The sequence below is a fragment of the Salmo trutta genome, chromosome 5 (assembly GCF_901001165.1).
Source record: "Salmo trutta chromosome 5, fSalTru1.1, whole genome shotgun sequence".
Taxonomy (NCBI): Eukaryota; Metazoa; Chordata; class Actinopteri; order Salmoniformes; family Salmonidae; genus Salmo; species Salmo trutta.
This window is the reverse complement of record NC_042961.1, coordinates 57650415-57666162: the sequence shown is the minus strand read 5'-3', so window position 1 is coordinate 57666162 and position 15748 is coordinate 57650415. Positions and strand designations below refer to the sequence as shown.

Sequence of the window (15748 nt, the reverse complement as noted above, 5' to 3'; positions counted from 1 at the left end):
GGTAGCCTAGTGGTTAGAGTGTTGGACTAGTAACTGAGAGGTTGTAAATTCAAATCCCCAAGCTGACAAGGTACAAATCTGTTGTTCTGCCCCTGAACAAGGCAGTTAACCCACTGTTCCTAGGCTGTTATTGAAAATAAGAATTTGTTTATAACTGACTTGCCTAGTTAAATAAAGGTAAAATAAAAATCTACTTCAATCAGTGTAGATAAAGGGGAGGAGACAGGTTGAAGAAGGATTTTTAAGCCTTGAGACAACTGAGACGTGTATGTGTGCCATTCAGAGGGTGAATGGGAAAGACAAAAGATTTAAGTGCCTTTGAACAGAGTATGGTAGTAAGTGGTTTGAGTCTGGGTTTTTCACGCTCAACAGTTTCCTGTGTGTATCAAGAATGGTCCACCACCCAAAGGACATCCAGCCAATGAGAGAGAGAGAGACTTATTTTCCAGGACTATATTTTACTATACATAGTCTAAGTGTCAAGGGTCCCTTTCCTCCTCCCCGAAGCATTCAACTTTGACTTTCAAAGGCTTAAAGACTCAATATTTTTAAAGAACTTTTTAAGAATTGTGTCACCATGTCTGCCTCCTCCTCTTCCCTCTCTCCAGGGGCGTCCAGGGGCACTGGGGCCAGTAGGACCCGGTGGACCAGAGGGGTTCCCAGGCGACCAAGGGCCTTTCGGGCAAAAAGGAGAGAAGGGCCACGTCGGACGCATGGGCCCCTCTGGGCTGAAAGGAGACAAGGGGCCCATGGGCGTCCCAGGGTTCCCAGGAAACGACGGAGTCCCAGTGAGTATTATAGCACACACACACACACACACACACACACACACACACACACACACACACACACACACACACACACACACACACACACACACACACACACACACACACCCTAACCGTTTCTCTCTCGCTCCAGGGTCACCCAGGTCAGGACGGTGGCAGGGGTCTACCAGGGTTTGATGGATGTAACGGTACCCAGGGAGACCCAGGTCCCAGAGCTCTAGACGGAGGAATACCTGGAGCTTCAGGACTCCCTGTGAGTAACATCTACACTGTCTATTATCTACTATTATCATCCTTTGTAGATGTAGGTTGTAGTGTTCTAGAGATAAGCAGCATGTTATTATGCACACCTGGTTAAAAGGGTATGCACATGCTCAGTGTGTGACATTGGAAATATGTATCTGATTGGATGCGCAAGGTATTCAGGTGTGCTTCCTTTGAGCAAAGTATTCAGGTGTGCTTCCTTTGAGCAAGGTATTCAGGTGTGCTTCCTTTGTGCAAACTATTCAGGTGTGCTTCCTTTGTGCAAAGTATTCAGGTGTGCTTCCTTTGAGCAAGGTATTCAGGTGTGCTTCTTTTGAGCGGGTGCAGATGGACTCAGCTTTGAACCGGCTATGTTGTATCTGCTGTCATGTTGGAAATAAACCTCTTTGTGATGTTAATGCTTTATACTGTCGAGTTTCTCTTTACAATAACTAAACATAACCCGCTTCCTTTAACCGTGGATGCAACATTGGTGGTCCTCTGTAGAGCAGTGAACTTGCGACACCAGGATAGTGGGTTTGAATCCTGGGACTACCCTGTGTAATATGTATTTACGTATGACTGTAAGTGGCTTTGGATAAAAGTGTCTTCTAAATGTCCTATATTAACATTATTGTAGAATATCTGTTCTGTAATAAGAGTCATGTAGTTTAGTGTTTGTTGGACCTAACTGGATTCTCTGTAAGTAACATCAATCATCAACATCAGTACCAATGTCACTGTAACAAGAGTCAGTTATCTAGCAACGGGTAGTAGCCCCACGGTTAGAACGGTGGCCCGGTAACCAAATGGTTGCTGACTGAGGGGCAACTCTGTCTCTCTCTCTCGCTCTCTCTCTTCATCTCTCTCTCTCTCTCTCTCTCTCTCTCTCTCTCTCTCTCTCTCTCTCTCTCTCTCTCTCTCTCTCTCTCTCTCTCTCTGTCTCAATTCAATTCAATTTCAATTTAAGGGCTTTATTGGCATGGGAAACATATGTTAACATTGCCAAAGCAAGTGAACTAGATAATATAGAAAAGTGAAATAAACAATACAAATGCACAGTAAACATTACAGTCACAAAAGTTCCAAAAGAATAAAGGCATTTCAAATGTCATATTATGTGCAAAGAGTTAGAGTACAAAAGGGAAGATAAATAAACATAAATATGGGTTGTATTTACAATGGTGTTTGTTCTTCACTGGTTGCCCTTTTCTTCAGGCAACAGGTCACAAATCTTGCTGATGTGATGGCACACTGTGGTATTTCACCCAGTAGATATGGGAGTTCATCAAGATTGGGTTTGTTTTCTAAATCTTTGTGGATATGTGTAATCTGAGGGAAATATGTGTCTCTAATATGGTCATACATTTGGCAGGAGGTTAGGAAGTGCAGCTCAGTTTCCACCTCATGTTGTGGGCAGTGTGCACATAGCCTGTCTTCTCTTGAGAACCAGGTCTGTCTACGGCGACCTTTCTCAATAGCAAGGCTATGCTCACTGAGTCTGTACATAGTCAAAGCTTTCCTTAAGTTTGGGTCAGGTATTCTGCCACTGTGTACACTCTGTTTAGGGCCAAATAGCATTCTAGTTTGATCAGTTTTTGTGTTAATTCTTTCCAATGTGTCAAGTAATTATCTTTTTGTTTTCTCATGATTTGGTTTGGTCTAATTGTGTTGCTGTCCTGGGGCTCTGTGGGGTCTGTTTGTGTTTTCTTAACAGAGCCTCAGGACCAGCTTGCTTAGGGGACTCTTCTCCAGGTTCATCTCTCTGTAGGTGATGGCTTTGTTATGGAAGGTTTGGGAATCGCTTCCTTTTAAGTGGTTGTAGAATTTAACGTTTCATTTCTGGATTTTGATAATTAGCGGGTATTGGCCTAATTCTACTCTGCATGCATTATTTGGTGTTTTACGTTGTACGCGGAGAATATTTTTGCAGAATTTTTCTGCAGTGTCTCAATTTGGTGTTTGTCCCAATTTGTGAATTATTGGTTGGTGGGCGTACACCAGATCTCAGAACATTAAAGGGCAATGGGTTCTATAACTGATTCAAGTATTTTTTGCAGATCCTAATTGGGATGTCACATTTTATGTTCCTTTTGATGGCATAGAAAACCCTTCTTGCCTTGTCTCTCAGATCGTTCACAGCTTTGTGGAAGTTACCTGTGGTGCTGATGTTTAGGCTGAGGTATGTGTCATTTTTTGTATGCTCTAGGGCAACGGTGTCTAGATGGTATTTGTGGTCCTGTTGACTGGAGCTTTTTTGGAACACCATTATTTTTGTCTTATTGAGATTTACTGTCAGGGCCCAGGTCTGACAGAATCTGTGCAGAAGATCTAGGTGCTGCTGTAGGCCCTCCTTGGTTGGTGACAGAAGCACCAGATCATCAGCAAACAGTAGACATTTGACTTCAGATTCTAGTAGGGTGAGGCCTGGTGCTGCAGACTTTTTTAGTGCCCTCACCAATTCGTTGATATATATGTTGAAGTGGGTGGGGCTTAAGCTGCATCCCTGTCTTACCACATGGCCCTGTGGGAAGAAATGTGTGTCTTTTTGACAATTTAACCACACACTTGTTTGTTTACATGGATTTGATGTTCTATGTTTTTCCCCCAACACCACTTTTCATCAATTTGTATTGCAGCCCCTCATGCCAAATTGAGTCAAAGGCTTTTTTGAAATCAACAAAGCATGAGATACTTTGCCTTTGTTTTGGTTTGTTTGTTTGTCAGTTAGGGTGTGCAGGGTGAATATGTGGTCTGTCTTATGGTAATTTGGTAAAATATCTATTTGACATTTGCTCAGTACATTGTTTTCACTGAGGAAATATTAGAGTCTGCTGTTAATTATAATGCAGAGCATTTTCCCAAGGCTACTGTTGAGGCATGTCCCACGGTAGTTACTGGAGACAAATTTGTCTCCACTTTTGTGGATTGAGGTGATCAGTTCTTGGTTCCAAATACTGGGGAAGATGCCAGAGCGGAGGATGATGTTAAAGAGTTTAAGTATAGCCAATTGGAATTTGTGGTCTGTATATTGTATAGTTTCATTGAGGATACCATCAACACCGCAGGCCTTTTTGGGTTGGAAGGTTTGTGTTTTGTCCTGTAGTTCATTCAATGTAATTGGAGAATCCAGTGGGTTTTGCCAGTCTTTAATAGTTGATTCTAAGATTTGTATTTGATAATGTATGTTTTTTAGCTGTTTGTTCTTTGTTATAGGGCCAAAAAGATTGGAGAAGTGGTTTATCCATACATCTCCTTTTTGGACAGATAACTTTTTGTGTTGTTGTTTGTTTAGTGTTTTCACATTTTCCCAGAAGTGGTTAGATTCTATGGATTCTTCAATTACATTGAGCTGATTTCTGACGTGCTGTTCCTTCTTTTTCCGTAGTGTATTTCTGTATTGTTTTAGTGATTCACCATAGTGAAGGTGTAGATTCAGGTTTTCTGGGTCTATGTTTTTGGTTGGACAGGTTTCTCAATTTCTTTCTTAGGTTTTTGCATTCTTCATCAAACCATTTGTCATTGTTGTGAATTTTGTTCGGTTTTCTGTTTGAAATGTTTTGATTTGATAGGGAAGCTGAGAGGTCAAAAATACTGTTTAGGTTGTCCACTGCCAAGTTTACACCTTCAATATTACAGTGAAATGTTTTGTCCGGAAAGTTGTCTATTTTCCTTTTGGTAGGTTTCCACACTACATTCCTTCCATCTGTAGCATTTCTTAATATTATTCAGTTCTTTTGGCTTTGATGCCTCATGATTGGGCATTGCTCTGTTCAAGTAGTCTGTGATTTTGCTGTGATCTGATAGGGGTGTCAGTGGGCTGACTGTGAACGCTCTGAGAGACTCTGGGTTGAGGTCAGTGATAAATTAGTCTACAGTACTACTGTCAAGAGATGACCTATAGGTGTACCTACCGTAGTACCTACTGCACAGGGCGGGGGTCAGACCCAGGGCCTCGAGCTTAATGATCAGTTTGGAGGGTACTTTGGTGTTGAATGCTGAGCAATAGTCAATGAACAGCATTCTTACATAGGTATTCCTCTTGTCCAGATGGGATAGGGCAGTGTGCAGGTTCATGGCGATTGCATCGTTTGTGGACCTATTGGGGCTGTAAGCAAATTTAAGTAGGTCTAGGGTGACAGGTAAGGTGGTGGTGATATGATCCGTGATTAGTCTCTCAAAGCACTTCATGATGACAGAAGTGAGTGCTACGGGGCGATAGTCAGTTAGTTCAGTTACCTTTGCATTCTTGGGAACAGGAACAATGGTGGCCATCTTGAAGCATGTGGGGACAGCAGACTAGGATAGGGAGAGATTGAATATAAACACACCAGCCAGCCGTAAACACACCAGCCAGCTGGTCTGCGCATGCTCTGAGGACGTGGCTAGGGATGCCGTCTGGGCCGGCAGCCTTGCGAGGGTTAACATTTTTAAATGTCTGACTCACGTCGGTCATGGAGAAGGAGAGCCCACAGTCCTTGGTAGTGGACAAAGAACGTGTTTGGCTTGTCTGGAAGCAAGACTCGATTTCCACGACGTGGATGGTTTTCCTTTTGTAGTCCGTGATTGTCTGTAGACCCTGCCACATACGTCTCGTGAATTGCGACTCCACTTTGTCTCTATACTGATATTTTGCCTGTTTAATTGCCTTGCAGAGGGAATGACTACTCTGTTTGTATTCTGCCATATTCCCAGTTACCTTGCCAGGGTTAATGCGGTGGTTCGCGCTTTCAGTTTTACGTGAATTTTAAAAGTCACAGTGGGTACAACATCTCCTAAACGCTTCATGATAACTCAGTAAACGTCTCGGTATATACATCGATATTATTCTCTGAAGCTACTCGGAACATATCCCATCCCAGGTGATCAAAACAATCTTGAAGCGTGGATTCCAATTGGTCAGACCAGCGTTGAATAGTCCTTAGCACAGGTACTTCCTGTTTGAGTTTCTGCCTATAGGGAGGAGCAAAATGGAGTCGTGGTCAGATTTGCCGAAAGGAGGGCAGGGGAGGGCCTTGTATGCATCCCGGAAGTTGGAATAACAATGGTGCAGTGTTTTTCCAGCGTGAGTGCTACATTCAATATGCTGATAAAATTTAGGTAGCCTTTTCCTCAAATTTGCTTTGTTAAAGTCCCCTGCTACAATAAATGCAGCCTCAGGATATATGGTTTCCAGTTTGCATAAAGTCCAGTGTGATTCCTTGAGGGCCGTCGTGGTATCGTCTTGAGGGGGGATATACACGGCAGTGACTATAGTTCCTTCCCTGTTTCACACCAATCTCTCTCTCTCTCTCCGTCTCTCTCTCTCTCCGTCTCTCTCTCTCTCTCTCTCTCTCTCAGGGGCCTAAAGGTCCTAAAGGGCAGAAGGGAGAACCTGTATATGTTGGAACCAGAGGGGTAACGTACACACACACACACATGCACACACACACGCGCACGCACACACACACACACACACACACACACAGAAGAATGTTATAAGGAAAAGTTTGACCTCCATACCTATCCTTGTCCTATCCTGGAGATTGTTTAGAGGAAGGGGGATAATGTTCTTGCTATGACATCATCCCGTGCCATCCATTGAGGTCGGTCTGACCTGAAACACCCTCCTTCGTCTCCTCCCTCACTCCCCTAAATCTACATGTATGTTTATAATGAAGTAAGGCCAGTTGTTTAACTCACGGTTGGTCTTGTCTCCTGACAGGGAGCTCCTGGTTTGCCTGGACTGGACGGTGTACCTGTAAGGCAACTAATTCCTAGACATCAATATACTATATTTCATTATGTATATGTGGTGTAATTGATAACTTGGTGTGTTCCTGACCGGGTTCTAAAGGTTTTTATGTGTTCTGTGTTCCTGACCCGGGTTCTATGTGTTCTGTGTTCCTGACCTGGTTCTAAAGGTTTTTATGTGTTCTGTGTTCCTGACCCTGTTCTATGTGTTCTGTGTTCCTGACCCGTCTCTATGCGTTCTGTGTTCCTGACCCGGGTTCTATGTGTTCTGTGTTCCTGACCCTGTTCTGTGTGTTCTGTGTTCCTGACCCGTCTCTATGCGTTCTGTTTCTCTTCTCAGGGTCCTGGAGGAAGGCCTGGTGACATCGGCCCCAGTGGTCCTGAAGGATTACTTGTACGTACACACACAAACACACACATAGACAGATACACAGGGAGCTCCTGTGTATCCTGTAGCTCAGTTGGTAGAGCATGGTGTTTGCAACACCAGGGTTGTGGGTTCGATTCCCACGGGGGGCCAGCACAGAAAAAAAAAAAATGTATGAAATTGTATGAAATGTATGCATTCACTACTGTAAGTCGCTCTGGATAAGAGCGTCTGCTAAATGACTAAAATGTAAATACACACACAGAACCACACACACATAGACACATAGACAGATACACACACAGAACCACACACACATAGACACATAGACAGATACACACACACACACACACACACACATAGACAGATACGCACACAGAACCACACACACACACATACACACGTACAGACACACATAGACAGATACACACACAGAACCACACATGCACACACTCACACACAAATAGACAGATACACACACAGATACACTCACACACAAATAGACAGATACACACACACACACACACAGACAGACAGACAGACAGACAGACAGACACCTATCTATTCTTCAGAAGCTACTTTATCCCAAGCAGTGTCATGACAACCATCACATTACACCAAATGTTGGTCGTGTTTAATCTAGACATTAATTTGACTAAAGCTGTTGACTTGTCATGTTTAATCTAGACATTAATTAATATGACTAAAGCTAGTGACTTGGGGGAACATACTTGTCTTATTGTCTGTTGATTCATGACTGACTGACTTCCTGTATTTGTGTTGTGTTCTTCTCCAGGGTAATCCAGGTCCCCCCGGTCCCCCTGGTCCTGTAGTAAGTACTGGACAACACTAGACAGCTGACCTCTGACCTCAGAGTACTGGACAACACTAGACAGCTGACCTCTGACCACAGAGTACTGGACAACACTAGACAGCTGACCTCTGACCTCAGAGTACTGGACAACACTAGACACCTGACCTCTGACCTCAGAGTACTGGACAACACTAGACAGCTGACCTCTGACCTCAGAGTACTGGACAACACTAGACACCTGACCTCAGAGTACTGGACAACACTAGACAGCTGACCTCTGACCTCAGAGTACTGGACAACACTAGACAGCTGACCTCTGACCTCAGAGTACTGGACAACACTAGACACCTGACCTCAGAGTACTGGACAACACTAGACACCTGACCTCTGACCTCAGAGTACTGGACAACACTAGACAGCTGACCTCAGAGTACTGGACAACACTAGACACCTGACCTCTGACCTCAGAGTACTGGACAACACTAGACAGCTGACCTCAGAGTACTGGACAACACTAGACAGCTGACCTCTGACCTCAGAGTACTGGACCACACTAGACAGATGACCTCTGACCTCAGAGTACTGGACAACACTAGACACCTGACCTCAGAGTACTGGACCACACTAGACAGCTGACCTCTGACCTCAGAGTACTGGACAACACTAGACACCTGACCTCAGAGTACTGGACAACACTAGACACCTGACCTCAGAGTACTGGACAACACTAGACACCTGACCTCTGACCTCAGAGTACTGGACAACACTAGACAGCTGACCTCTGACCTCAGAGTACTGGACAACACTAGACAGCTGACCTCAGTGTACTGGACAACACTAGGCAGCTGACCTCTGACCTCAGAGTACTGGACAACACTAGACAGCTGACCTCTGACCTCAGAGTACTGGACAACACTAGACAGCTGACCTCTGACCTCAGAGTACTGGACAACACTAGACAGCTGACCTCTGACCTCAGAGTACTGGACAACACTAGACAGCTGACCTCTGACCTCAGAGTACTGGACCACACTCGACAGCTGACCTCTGACCTCAGGGTAATAACAACACCAAACAGATAGGGGGCAGTGTGTGCTCTGAAGAACTGAAAGCCATTTGCGTAACGTTGCATTTGTTGTTAATTAATGTAGGTTGCTTATTATATGGCTTATTCTAGGATTATTGTATAGTAAAAGCATTAGCTGACACACACCCACAAATATTTGTAGAGATGCTGACTAATGAAAAGTAAAGTGTAGAAAAAGAAAGAAAGAAATTTGCATGCTCTACGTACAGTGCCTTCGGAAAGTATTCAGACCCCTTGACTTTTTCCCCATTTTATTACATTACAGACTTTTTTTTTTTAATTACAATAATCTCATTTATCTACACACAATACCCCATAATGACAAAGCAAAAAAAAGGTTTTTAGAAATTGTTGCTAATTTATAAAAACTAAAACTGAAATATCACATTTACATAAGCATTCAGACCCTTTACTCAGTACATTGTTGAAGCACCTTTGACAGCGATTACAGCATCAAGTCTCCTTCGGTATGAATTTGGCACACCTGTTTTTAGGGAGTTTCTCCCATTCTTCTCTGCAGATCCTCTTAAGCTCTGTCAGGTTGGATGGGGAGCATTGCTGCACAGCTATTTTCAGGCTCGATCGGGTTTAAGTCTGGGCTCTGGCTGGGCCACTCAAGGACATTCAGAGAGTTGTCCCGAAGCCACTCCTGCTTTGTCTTAGCTGTGTGCTTAGGTCATTGTCCTTCTGGAGCAGGTTTTCATCAAGAATCTCTCTGTACTTTGCTCTGTTCATCTTTGCCTCGATCCTGACTAGTCTCCCAGTCCCTGCTGCTGAAAAACATCCCAACAGCATGATGCTGCCATCACCATGCTTCACCGTAGGGATGGTGCCAGGTTTCCTCCAGACGTGACACTTGGCATTCAGGCCAAAGAGTTCAAACTTGGTTTCATCAGACCAGAGAATCTTGTTTCTTATGGTCTGAGAGTCTTTAGGTGCCTTTTGGCAAACTCCAAGCGGCTGCTATGTGCCTTTTACTGAGGAGTGGCTTCAGTCTGGCCACTCTACCATAAAGGCCTGATTAGTGAAGTGCTGCAGAGATGGTTGTCCTTATGAAAAGTTCTCTCATCTCCACAGAGGAACTCTGGAGCTCTGTCAGAGTGACCATCGGGTTCTTGGTCACGTACCTGACCAAGGCCCTTCTCCTCCGATTGCTCAGTTTGGCCAGGCGGCCGGCTCTAGGAAGAGTCTTGGTGGTTACAAACTTCTTCCATTTAAGAATGATCGAGACCACTGTGTTCTTGGGGACCTTCAATGCTGCAGAAATGTTTTGGTACACTTCCCCAGATCTGTGCTGCGACACAATCCTGTCTCGGAGCTCTACGGACAATTCCTTCGACCTCATGGCTTGGTTTTTGCTCTGACATGCACTGTCAACTGTAAGACCTTATATAGACAGGTGTGTGCCTTTCCAAATCATGTCCAATCAATTGAATTTACCACAGGTGGACTCCAGTCAAGTTGTAGAAACATCTCAAGGATGATCAATGGAAACAGGATGCACCTGAGCTCAATTTTGAGTCTCATAGCAAAGGGTCTGAATACGAAATGTAAATTAGGTATTTCTGTCTTTTATTTTTAATACATTTGCAAAAATGTCTAAAAAAAACTGTTTTCACTTTGTCATTATGGCGTATTGTGTGTAGATTTCTGAGGAAAAATAAGGCTGTAACGTAACCAAATGGGGAAAAAGTCAAGGGGTCTGAATACTTTCCGAAGGCACCGTACAGTCTGCTCCAAACCACGTTGGTTATTAGGTTTATCCATTCAACTGTAAAGGGTGTGACTTTCTTTCTGCCCATCTTCCGAAAACATCTGAAACCCTTTCTCTTCAAACAGTATCTTAAATAATCCTCCTCCTCACCTCGACCCCTCCGCCCCCCACCAAAAATATATATGTATGTACTGTTAACCAACCAGCACTTTCACTTCAATCAATCAGTCAATCAAATGTATTTATAAAGCCCTTTTTACATCAGCAGATGTCACAAAGTGCTGTACAGAAACCCAGCCTAAAAGCCCAAACAGCAAGCAGGTATAGAAGCATGGTGGCTAGGAAAAACTCCCTAGAAAGGCCAGAACCCAGGAAGAAACCTAGAGAGGAACCAGGCTCTGAGGGGTGGCCAGTCCTCTTCTGGCTGTGCCGGGTGGAAATTATAACAGAACATGGCCAAGATGTTAAAACGTTCATAAATGACCAGCATGGTCAAATAATAATAATCACAGTTGTCAAGGGTGTAACAGGTCAGCACCTCACTTAACCCCCCCACCCCCATCCTGGCCCCCCTTCTAGCTCTGACTCTACTGACAGCTATGTTATTGAGGGAAAAATGTACTTTCTATGCCTGTGATATGTGGTTGTCCCACCTAGCTATCTTTCAGATGAATGCACTAACTGTAAGACGCTCTGGATAAGAGCGTCTGCTAAATGACTAACATGTAAAAATGTTAACGTGTTTCTTTCTTTCCTTTTAGTCTAGGATTATTGAGATACATGATATGTATTTAGTCCCTATTATGGAACTTTGGTTTCAGTAGACTTCCATTGAGATTGTAGACTTCATACCGTTACACTCATGCTGTTATAATGGCTGCCCCATGTAGGCCCATGTTTTCCAAATGAAATACCCACTCTTGTTTTCCAGGGGAGCCCCAGCCTAGGCTTCCGGGGGGAGCCAGGAGATAAGGTACTCATCGTTACAAAACAACACCCCCCCCGTCCCATTCTATCTAGTTTACTTAGTTTACCTGTTAATTATTGAGGGCATTTCTGATAGATTGTACGAACCGTTACAACACAACTAGAAGTGCCCGCCACTATCCATACCCTATGTAACCCTTTTTATCACTGATCACATAGATTGATACAGTAATTGATTTATTATATCAGTTTATTACATTTTAGCTTCCTCATTCACTCATTCCACTCAACCATAAACACACTTAAGAATGGAAACGTGTAGCTAGATTTAGACTTTAGAAATATGACACCAGTTGCTTTCCATATGGCTCCCTATATAGTGCACCACTTTTGACTATAGCCCTATGGGCCCTGGGAAGAGGCTGCCATTTGGGATACAGTCATAATTCACACTTCTGTATCAGTAACCTTTCCTCACTGCAAATCCAACTAAAGACAGCAGGTTTAGGGTTTTCTAGCTGTGTCGTGTGTGTGTGTGTGTGTGTGTGTGTGTGTGTGTGTGTGTGTGTGTGTGTGTGTGTGTGTGTGTGTGTGTGTGTGTGTGTGTGTGTGTGTGTGTGTGTGTGTGTGTGTGTGGTTGAAATGCGTGAATGTGGTTGTCTGTCTGACCTCTGTCTGTCTTGTTAACAAACTATAGTTTTGGCAAGTCGGTTAGGACATCTACTTTGTGCAAGACACATATAATTTTTCAAACAATTGTTTACAAACAGATTATTTCCCTTACAATTCACTGTATCACCATTCCAGTGGGTCAGAAGTTTACATACACTAAGTTGACTGTGCCTTTAAACAGCTTGGAAAATTCCAGAAAAGAGAGAAGCTTCTGATAGGCGAATTGACATAATTTGAGTCAATTCGAGGTGTACCTGTGGATGTATTTCAAGGCCTACCTTCAAACTCAGGGCCTCTTTGCTTGACATCATGGGAAAATCAAAAGAAATCAGCCAAGACCTCTGAAAAAGATTTGTAGGCCTCCACAAGTCTGGTTCATCCTTGGGAGCAATTTCCAAACGCCTGAAGGTACCACGTTCATCTGTACAAACAATAGTACGCAAGTATAAACACCATGGGACCACGCAGCTGTCATACCGCTCAGGAAGGAGACACGTTCTGTCTCCTAGAGATTAACGTACTTTGGTGCGAAAAGTGCAAATCAATCCCAGAACAACAGCAAAGGACCTTGTGAAGATGCTGGAGGAAACAGGTACAAAAGTAGCTATATCCACAGTAAAACGAGTCCTATATCGACATAATCTGAAAGGCCGCTCAGCAAGGAAGAAGCCACTGCTCCAAAACCGGCATAAAAAAGCCAGACTACGGTTTGCAACTGCACATGGGGACAAAGATCATACATTTTGGAGAAATGTCCTCTGGTCTGATGAACAAAAATAGAACTGTTTGGCCATAATGACCATCGTTATGTTTGGAGGAAAAAGGGGGAGGCTTGCAAACCGAAGAACACCACCCCAACCTTGAAGCACGGGGGTGGCGGCATCATGTTGTTTGGGGTGCTTTGCTACAGGACGGACTGGTGCACTTCACAAAATAGATGGCATCACGAGGGAGGAAAATTATGTGGATATATTGAAGCAACATCTCAAGACATCAGTCAGGAAGTTAAAACCTGTTAGGGACAGACGTTCCGCTAGCGGAACACCTCACCACTATCCAATGGTATAGAGTGGCGCGAATTACAAATACCTAAAAAATGCCAAAACTATTTAACACCATTTTAAAGACAAGACTCTCCTTTATCTAACCACATTGTCCGATTTCAAAAAGGCTTTACAACGAAAGCAAAACTTTAGATTATGTCAGGAGAGTACCCTCCCAAAAAGAATCACACAGCCATTTTCAAAGCAAGCATATGTCACAAAAACCAAAACCACAGCTAAATGCAGCACTAACCTTTGATGATCTTCATCAGATGACACTCCTAGGACATTATGTTATACAATACATGCATGTTTTGTTCAATCAAGTTCATATTTATATCAAAAACCAGCTTTTTACATTAGCATGTGATGTTCAGAACTAGCATACCCACCGCAAACTTCCGGTGAATTTACTAAATTACTCACGATAAACGTTCACAAAAAACATAACAATTATTTTAAGAATTATAGATACAGAACTCCTTTATGCAATCGCGGTGTCAGATTTTAAAATAGCTTTTCGGTGAAAGCACATTTTGCAATAATCTGAGTACATAGCCCGGCCATCACGGCTAGCTAATTTGACACCCACCAAGTTTGGCCCTCACCAAACTCAGATTTACTATAAGAAAAATTGGATTACCTTTGCTGTTCTTCGTCAGAATGCACTCCCAGGACTTCTACTTAAACAACAAATGTTGTTTTGGTTCGAAATAATCCATAGTTATATCCAAATAGCTCCGTTTTGTTCGTGCGTTCAAGTCACTATCCGAAGGGTGACGCGCCGGCGCATTTCGTGACAAAAGATTTAAAAATATTCCATTACCGTACTTCGAAGCATGTCAAACACTGTTTAAAATACATTTTTATGCTATTTTTCTCGTAAAATAGCGATAATATTCCAATCGGGCGACGTTGTGTTCATTCAAACACTGAAAGAAAAAAATGGAGTCGTCTCGTGTCATTGTTCTCAGAAGGACCACTCACAAAAACCCCTGCTGTTTTTCGCCCAGAGACTGGAGAGCTCTCATTCCACTTTCTGGCGCCTTCCTAGAGCCAATGGAAGCCTTAGAAAATGTCACGTTACAGCAGAGATGCTGTATTTTTGATAGAGATGCCCTAGAAGGAGAACAAATAGTCAGACAGGGCACTTCCTGTATAGAATCTTCTCAGGTTTTGGCCTGCCATATGAGTTCTGTTATACTCACAGACACCATTCAAACTGTTTTAGAAACTTTAGAGTGGTTTCTATCCAAATCTACTAATTATATGCATATTCTAGTTTCTGGGCAGGAGTAGTAACCAGATTAAATCGGGTACGTTTTTTATCCGGCCGTGAAAATACTGCCCCCTATCCCAAACAGGTTAAAGCTTGGTCGCAAATGGGTCTTCCAAATGGACAATGACCCCAAGCATACTTCCAAATTTGTGGCAAGGTGGCTTAAGGACAACAAAGTCAAGGTATTGGAGTGGCCATCACAAAGCCCTGACCTCAATCTTATCGAACATTTGTGGGCAGAACAGAAAAAGCATGTGGAGCAAGGAGGCCTACAAACCTGACTCAGTTACACTAGGTCTGTCAGGAGGAATGGGCCAAAATTCACCCAACTTATTGTGGGAAGGTTGTGGAAGGCTACCCGAAACGTTGACCCAAGTTAAACAATTTAAAGGCAATGCAAACCAAATACTAATTGAGTGTCTGTAAACTTCTGACGCACTGGGAATGTGATGAAAGAAATAAAAGCTGAAATAAATCATTCTCTCTACTATTATTTCTTACATTTCACATTCTTAAAATAAAGTGGTGATCCTAACTGACCTAAGACAGGGAATTTTTACTAGGATTAAATGATGGTGGTGGCGCATCGTGGGGTTGGTAGTTTTGGCTCATTATTCAGTATCCATTCCATTTGACCACCACCAGTGAGAATGAATGACTCACTAACATTCACTATCGATCCATCGATTAATCAATCTGCCATTTTCTCCTCCCTGCGTGTATCTTGTTGTTCAAACCCCACAACAACAATTAACAAACAAACTAATAAACGACCAATTGGAAGTCTGTTGAAAGAGAAACAGTTAGATAAACTGATAAGCCTGTTGGGATAGAGGATGTTCTTAGTAAAGACAGTTATTTATCCACATATTCAATATTTTCTACATTCCATATATTCTCTTTTGGCCTGAGGAAATTCCTCTTTAAATTGTTTTCTTGTTAGTGATGTTTTATGAAGAAAGATAATGTAGCCCAGGGCTCTCTCTCTCCCTCTGTCTCTCTCTGTTTCTCTCTCTCTCTCCTCTCTTCCTCTGGTCATCTCTCTCCTCATACTCTCTCATCCTCTCTCCTCTCTCTGCTT

The 15748-nt window shown here is 43.1% G+C and overlaps 1 protein-coding gene across 1 annotated transcript in view; it reads left to right on the top strand.

The window, feature by feature from the left end:
• LOC115194641 (collagen alpha-6(IV) chain) overlaps positions 1 to 15748 on the top strand; it is a gene marked incomplete in the record, with an annotated part of 90988 nt that overhangs the window by 48073 nt on the left and 27167 nt on the right. Inside the window, 7 exon segments of the mRNA XM_029754497.1 lie at positions 609 to 788; positions 922 to 1041; positions 6372 to 6428; positions 6736 to 6771; positions 7105 to 7158; positions 7928 to 7963; positions 11678 to 11719. Of these exon segments, the coding sequence (XP_029610357.1) occupies positions 609 to 788; positions 922 to 1041; positions 6372 to 6428; positions 6736 to 6771; positions 7105 to 7158; positions 7928 to 7963; positions 11678 to 11719 (525 nt within the window).